The sequence below is a fragment of the Geospiza fortis genome, unplaced genomic scaffold (assembly GCF_000277835.1).
Source record: "Geospiza fortis unplaced genomic scaffold, GeoFor_1.0 scaffold41, whole genome shotgun sequence".
NCBI classification, from domain to species: domain Eukaryota; kingdom Metazoa; phylum Chordata; class Aves; order Passeriformes; family Thraupidae; genus Geospiza; species Geospiza fortis.
Window position 1 is genome coordinate 881,514 of NW_005054299.1, and position 8,197 is coordinate 889,710.

At 36.1% G+C, this 8,197-nt stretch overlaps 1 protein-coding gene across 1 annotated transcript in view; it reads left to right on the forward strand.

Annotated features, from left to right (window-relative positions):
* Positions 1-3,106: 3,106 nt before the first annotated feature.
* Positions 3,107-8,197, forward strand: part of BPNT1 (3'(2'), 5'-bisphosphate nucleotidase 1) — an 8,229-nt gene continuing 3,138 nt past the window's right edge. Inside the window, exons 1-5 of the mRNA XM_005416146.2 lie at positions 3,107-3,227; positions 5,301-5,405; positions 5,663-5,770; positions 6,283-6,331; positions 7,335-7,426. Coding sequence (XP_005416203.1) covers positions 3,111-3,227; positions 5,301-5,405; positions 5,663-5,770; positions 6,283-6,331; positions 7,335-7,426 — 471 coding nt within the window. The 5' untranslated portion in view covers positions 3,107-3,110. The remainder of the gene's footprint in view (positions 3,228-5,300; positions 5,406-5,662; positions 5,771-6,282; positions 6,332-7,334; positions 7,427-8,197) is intronic.

Genomic DNA, 8,197 nt, shown 5'->3' on the forward strand with positions numbered 1-8,197 from the left:
CTGCGCCAGCAGAGCCGCTTCTGCCATCCGTGACTAGCCGCGGTGTGTCCGGCCACGCTCCGCTGGGTGCGTTCGCGGGTACCGCGCCGAGCTCCGGCTGCGCTGCCCTGCAGGCGCTTTGCCACCGGGAGTGTCATGGCAAGAGAATCGGGAACAGGTTCCCTTTTTTTTCTCTTTGGTGAAATGAGGTAGCGCAGCTCTTTCCCACTTGGAAGTCTGTTGGTGAACCTCAATGGGGTTCCCACCCCGAATCCTAGCCTGCTTCTGCTGGGTAAATATTGCTCCCTTACATAATAGCAAGTTTAACTTTTTTTAGATGTGGGCCCAAGTTTATTGTAAAGAAATAGGGAGCTCTGGTCGCTTAGGCGTTGAAGAGCTCCAAGAATGAAATCATGGCTTACACTTGGATTTAAGGACATGCTCTGTGTGATGTCCACTTGCTCCTTTCATCAGGCAAAACCATAAAATTAGAAAATGGAAGTTTGCATAAAAGAGAATGAGAACCACCAACAAATCTGTCGTGTGTGCTTTGATAAGTTAATTGTTGTCAGCCTGTAGTACTTAGATACATCAGAATTAAAAAGTAGAATGAGAACTCATTAATTTTAATAGGTATCAGAATAGGCTGATTTGTGAAGACCATTCAATAGTTTAATTGCTGGGCTAGAAGAAAGGAGGGAAGATCTTTAGAGGAAAATGATACCCAAGTTTAACTTGAGGGAATAATTGCTGTGCAGTATTTGTAAACTGCACAGTTTTCTAGGAGTCAAACTATTTTTGTCCAAATCACGCAATATATTCTTAAGTGCTTTGTGGAAGTATACATTAGACATTGCCCTCATCAGAAAGAATGTGCCATAAACTTATAAATAAGTTAACCTGAGATCAAAAAGTTACAGAGGTGAAAAACTTAGAGGCAACTACTGCATTCACTTATCTAATCAAAAAGGTCTAGAGGCAACTACTGCATTCACTTATCTAATCAAAAAGGTCCAGTACACCAGATGATGTGCCATACAGGAGATACAGCCCTGTAAAACTCTAAGGCACCTTTGCACTAATAAAATACTTTGTAATTCATTAAGTAATTAGTCCAGAGTGATGAGGAAGGGGTGTTGAACCTCTCATTTCAGTTTCTTCTAATAAAACTTATTTTTTCATAAAAATATTTTAAGGTTTGCTAGGAGATCTCGGGTTCACTGCAGAAAGTATATTTGTTTTCCCTAAGTATGGACAAGAAAAATGAACCTAAAAATACTTTGGGTCAAGCTTCAAGAATGCAAAATAGTATTTCTGTATTGTTTTTTGAGTCTTTTTAAATTTTATGCAAACATAAAGTAAGTCAAGACTTTAAAACACGTTTTCATCTCATTTTTGAAGTAGGATCAAATGTACAGTAAGAGGTCAGATGACTTTTTTTTGAGAAGCTGAGCAAAGAATGTTAATTATGTTCATCTGATAATTCATTTAAATTCTTTATTCCAAACTTTCCATCTAATATGCTACTATTTTAACTCCTCAGAAATTCTCATATTCTGTATATTTTCATTATGGAATAAACTATTTTGCTTCATGCTAACTTGTTTCACATGATGGTATAGACTTAAAATAGTATATGGCTTTCCATGTGTTATGATACATATTTGCTCTGCAACTTTCAGTTGTTTGAGAGCTGCTTTTTGCCACAGGTACCATTTCCAAAAGTTCCTCTGTAACCATTGCTACTTGTCCAGGGTTACTTTGGGTATGGGCCTTGGCTGTTCCACAGAACTCAAATGCACTTTGCTCCCATCCATCAGCTGGAAATAATAATTAACATTAGCAACTGTGCTTTTTGAATGTGCTTGCACAGTTGTTCTACTCTTTCAGCCTCAGAGCGCTTCTGACTTTACTGGTACAGGTATGGTGTTACTAAAGTGGTCAGAAAGTTCTTAAATTAGCTAAATTTGGGATTCTGATACCTCTGACATTGCTGTTTTGTGAACAGCCATGAACTTCATTTGTCAAGGAAGAAAGGAAAGGTGTTGTATAATGACCTATTGCCACTTAGGCAGGCCTTGCTGCAATTGCAATATTTATGATATGATTATATTACACTTCCCCCATAATATATCTTCTTTTGTGAGATGATCAGTGAGTTCCTCTGTATTTTGTTCTGGCTCTGCTCAAGTGTTTCCTTGGAAGTGTGTCACACATCTGAGGCCAAGCCAAAAAGTGTGTCATCTACACAGACAGAAATAACTGATAGAAAAACATAAAAAGCAATTAGGGCTGCATTTTAAAAAAATGCAGTGTGGTTATCAATACCTCTTTTTCCTGAGCTACAGAAAAGCTGTGAGAAATGCCAACCTTTCCAAGGGTGATGGCTATTCTATTGGTATTCTAATTCTGTTGGTGACTGAAGGTCCAGGGAATTGCACTGGTTTGTGCTGGAGAACAGATGAGGAAGACAATGCAATATTAAGAATGACAGAACACAGAGTGGTGAGGGGAGGCAGGAAGATAGAAATTGATTTCCTTAAAAAAATCAGGAGAAGTTAAACAAATACAGAAAGGACAGTTAAATTCAGATGGCTAAATTCAGCTTTTGCATACACGTTAGCAGTATCTGCATATCATTAACCTACTGTGTGCACAATTGGTCATCTACAAACCCCTATTTTATAGTTAAACAAGGGAATAGTAAGTGAAGTTGCTGATGTCATCCTGTCTGGTAGTCTTGTGCTTGAGTTCTGGGCACGAACTGAAGAAATGAACTTATGTTCAAAGTGTGCAAAAAATGAGTGCTGTGTGTAGACTCTTCTATTTATGATAAGAGTTTCTGCTGCTGCTGTTGTTTTTTAATGTCATTCTATTTTAGTGAGAACCAGGTTCACTGTCAGACAGAACTTGGGTATTTGCAAGATCTTGTCTACAATAGCTTTACATCCTTGTGTTCATCAATTGTATTTTTAAAAAAATCCAAAGCTCACCTCGTTACCATTTACTGGCAGTAACCCACTTTCCGCTTTCTACTCTGTTTGAAATGTTAGGTAAAATACTCTACTGTTTTTCTTCTGTTGAAGAGAGAAATGTTCACGTTTGCTTTTTGTTTCTTTTCAGGAATCAGCATGGCTTCTCCAGCTCTTCTCATGCGTGTGGTGGCCTCAGCATATTCTGTTGCAGAAAAAGCTGCAACAATTGTTAGAAATGTGATGTCTGCAGGAGATCTGGGCATAGTTGAGAAGGTATTACCTTTTACTTTGTTCCAGTTTAATTTCACTTGTTAATTTGCGTTAGATACAAGCCAAAGTGGTATTTTTAAAAATCAGCAATTGTGGGAGGAAATACAGCCCTCACCTCCCCCGCCACCACTTACAACAAATATTCCTTTTTAAAGGATTAAAACAGCCCTAGAAAAGTGTCTTTTGACCAGTACTTCTAAACAACATTTGTACATTTAAAAGAAACACCATAATTTTGTCCTGGTTTCCCTCACAAACACAAGGTTTGCATAGCACCTCAAAATTCATAATAAGGAAATTTATAGAAAATATACTCTACCTATGCTCTCACATCCATAGCACAGCTTAAAATACCATGCTCTTGCTGAATTTTGGATTAGAACAAATCAGTGTTTGATTTCCTAAAACAAAAAAGAACTTTAGCTTTTATTGTAAATCAAAGTTTTCAAAATAAATTCAGATTTAAATCACATTCAAATTTAATTCTAAAAAGAAAGCAGGTATTAAAGTTCTTAATTTGCTGTAATTTAGTAAGTTGCACTGATGAGCCAGGATCTTTGCTTTGACTACAGTACCAGAATAGGTGAAATTAACTTTAGAAGTTAATTCTAGCTTTACAGATATGTAACAATATTAAGGGCATAATTAAAAAAAAACCCCAAAATTCTTGGTCTTTACATTGAAGGTACCGCAGGAATTTACATTATTCAAAAATCATCAAATGTAACAGGTGATATTGGTTCTAAGTAAGATTGGTTTTACAGTCTTAAATTTTTTGAAGAATGAATACTACAAACACAAAATTAGATTGCAAGCAATGACCAATAGAAGAGGTTCCTGTTTGAGGGACTAGAGATCTTGAAATTCCTGCAAGCTTCTTGCCAAAGGTGGCTGCTGAAGGAAGAGGAAGAAGGCAAAAGATCTTCTGCATGTGCCTTTGTTTTGCAGTCTGAAGGGAAGAGATGCAGAACCGAAAGGAACAGAAGTGCTGCTTCTCATTATTCATCCTCTTTCTGTAGACAGCAAACACCAAGACCAATTCCAACTGGCCTTACTGAAAGCTTTAGAACATCTGGGAAGGGAATGTTCCACTTTCTCCCTCAACATAGTGACCCTCTATCCATTTATCTAGTTCAGGAACACTGAAGTTTTTAGCCATCTCCTCTCCTGATATCCTGAGTTTTCTTTTCCTCAGTCAACTCTAAGCTTTCCATTTATATTGCTTTTCTTGGTAGTGCTTGTACTTCCTCCATCCCCCACTTGGGATAGACACTTTTGCCCACCCATTCTTACATTGAAGAACTACTTACACTGTTTTATTGGGTTCATGTCCTGGAACAAAGGACATTCTCTGCAATAAATTGATCTTATTGAGTCTAAACTCAGGACCAATTTCAACCAAATTAATTAGGGGATGAGAGGGAAATTTCAAAGAAAAATGTCAAATTTCATAAAATTATCACTTGGCTAAGGGACAGACTAGTTTTGAGCATGCAAAAATTAACCCATTACATGATTCTAAATAGAATATCCCATTCCTATGGCTAATTCCGGTAGCTGGATAAAACACTTTTCATGTTGTCAGCAAATAAGATACAAGCAGATAAAATTTTTGTTTGATACAACTAAGATGCAAATCTTAGATGAACTATCTTTCTAAATTCCAATGCTAACAGAATTATTTCTTACTGGGATTCTATCTCTAGACCTAAGTGGTTAAAAAAGTGTTAATAAGTTACCCACTTTCACATGTAGCAGTTAATTAACATTTAAGAAATTACTGTAACACATGTAGCAATATATGTTTGGCTACACAACATTGGGAAGGCTTGCAGTCATTTTTTTATGTCACCTTGGGGCACCAGAGCCACTGTTCTACTGTCAGACCAGTCTGTCTTAGCTCTGGGGTGCACAGGAAAACTCTGCTTCTTGCAGTTTTTAGCCTGCCTTTCACAAGGTCACTTACTGGGTTGAAGATTTACCAAATTAGACTTCTTTTAGATTACAAGTAGATATTCAGAGTGTTGTATGGGCCACTGTGCTGGTGTATTTTTTCACCTATCCACTCTTGGACAGGCCGGACCCAATGACTTGCAGACCAAAGCTGATCGACTGGTACAAATGAGCATTTGTGCTTCCCTGGCACGGAAGTTTCCCAAGGTGACAATCATAGGAGAAGAAGTAAGTACCTGCTTTGTTTCACACTAACAGTTTATTTTGCTGTAGCTTGCACTAGAATTTGCTTTGGCTGGGTTTAGGAAAACATTAGTTTTAATTTAAAAAAAAGAACCCAAAAAGCAACAAATAAAGGTATTTCCATCCCATTTCACCTTTCCATTTCTTTAGCTTTTTCAAGCTGCTGTCAAATACACAACTCTAAAGCAAAATGAGGTGAGTCCAAAACATTTTTCTAATAATTCTGAGAATTCTTTTGTTAGGAGCTGCCCACTGATGATGTAACTGAGGATTTAATTGAAGATGGTCACTGTGAAGAAATACTGAAGAAACCTTGTCCTGCTCAGTACACAGGAATTAAAGAGGAAGAGGTAATGCTTAATATTTTACATTATCTATACTACTTTCTAATTTTAGCTAAGAGAGTACAATGAAGAAAGGTTTTTTTCAATTTGCCAGTTTTTCTTTTTTGTTTGAAAACTGAAATGTAGTCATGAGAATCACACCTCCAGAGCTACAAATGCTGCATGCTCCTGTCTGCAGTAATGGGAAATGGACACTGGCTTCTTACAATTTGTGGTTCAAATTAATTTGGCAGGAATCTAGTTTGGACATATGAAAGTAATCTCATTTTCCATTTCAGCTTAATCCTTCATACTTCTATTAAGAGATTTACTGAGACATTCCAGTCAATATTTAAGCTTTTTTGTTTTGGTGTAAAATACTATTATAGGCTTCAGCCATATAATATTGTTAAAACTTTGGATCTCTTTATTTCCTTACTCCCCGAAGGAAATAAAAGCACTAAAGTAAAATATATACTTTGCGTGTTAATTTACATGATTTGTATTTGCTAATGTTTCCTTATTTTTTATTCTTAAAGCTTGTAATATGGGTTGATCCCTTGGATGGAACCAAGGAGTACACTGAAGGTTGGATTTTCTTTTAATTCTCTTGGTAAAAAAAATAGCAATAGTAATAAAGTGTCATACATAATGCATAGTTTTATCATAGAAGTTACTTACAATATGGTTTCATATGGCTGATGTTTCTGTACTTTTTGAGTGCTTAGAATGTATTTATTCACTCTATTCAGTTCTAACCAGTACTGAATATTCCTCATGGGCTACTGAGTGCTGACCAGTTTTTATCACTTCAGAGTGCAATGAGCTGCCTTTGACTGCTGGCTGGTTGTCTTGAGTTTTTAGTTAAATTTACATATTTTTTTGCATATCTTTGAATTGAAGGACTAAATCTCACCTTCAAACAGGAATATGCTCAATTATATTTACATCTTCCTCTCAAACAACCCAAGTACCGCAGCTGTACTTGTAGCCCTTTCAAAATGAAACAAACATCCTCCCACAAATAACGATTTTTCAGTCATGGGAAGAAACTGTTCTCAGCAAAGCCTAGTTTCTATCCATAGAAATAGACCCTAAAATGAAAGAAAAGAAAAAAATAAAAAGAAAAGCCTCCAAGAAACAATATGCTGAAATATGCTTTTGCCTCCTAATGCATCTTTTAGTTGATTAATATAAAATCTTTTAGGCAGATTTTTTTCCCTGTTTGGGGAGAGAGATGTACAACTGTCAATAAATTGTTAGTTTTGAATAGCATTAAAGAACTCCCACCACAATTACAGAAGAATGTCATCATATACTGCTGTGTAGTTGTATCTTTAAATGTCCTTCTCATTATGTGTTAATTATAACATAGCTCTATTAAAAGAACTCTATCTGGGGCATTTTTTTAGCAGACCTCAAAGCTAAATGACTAAAAAATTATATTAACATCTGAGAATCCTGATTATTATTTGCATTTTTAAGATAGCACTCTGCATATTAATTTGTGGACTTTTATTGAAGGTTTATATTTTTATTAAGATCTTTCTCTTTTTCAAGCTTAACTACATTCCTCTTTTTTTCTGTCCAGGTCTCCTTGACCACGTAACGGTTCTTATTGGAATTGCCTATGGAGGCAAAGCAATAGCAGGAGTTATTAATCAGCCATATTACAACTATGAGGTATTAAAACATTGATTTATTTAGAAGCATTGTGTGATTTCTAAATGTGACTCCTAAGCTATTTCAGTTAGCACACTTGCAACTGAAAAGTGGCATGTAATGGAGTTAATGTTGTAATGTAAGGTATTGGGGTTTTTAAATTAAATATATATACAATTTTAAATATTGGTTTCCAGGAACTGAATGTCAGGAACTTACTAACAACTATACTGAATCATGAGGCTGGTGTAATGCCCTGATACAGACTATATTACATATATACTGTGCAAATTACTACAGTCCTTATAAAGTACCTACTGTAAAACAAGTACAGGTCAGTGGTGTTGCAGTCTTTGCTAGAAATCCTTTAGTAAATCCATGCAATGGGTGCATTTGCAATGTGTGGTAACTGCTATAAATCTGCAGCCCTAAATAAGCCAAGCATAAGTTGCCACTGACAGCTCAGTTAGAGAGTATCATGCCAGGCTTCAGGATGACCAACCTACAGACATTTATATATTTGGAGATTATTTCAGTATTATTGGGGGAGCTCATGATACAGCCTGATTAATTAAACTTATTTGAGTTAAAAGAAAAAGCCCTTGAGCTGATGTAATACCATCATATTTTGTGTGACATGGATCACAAAATATTTCAAATTACAAGATACTTTCAATTACAGATTGTGCCCCAAGTACAGAAATATACAAATATTAATCTGCCAGTCACTGGAGGCAGGATGTAGTGTACCACCACAATGTCACAGATAAGAAAAGGGTCAATGATGTCATT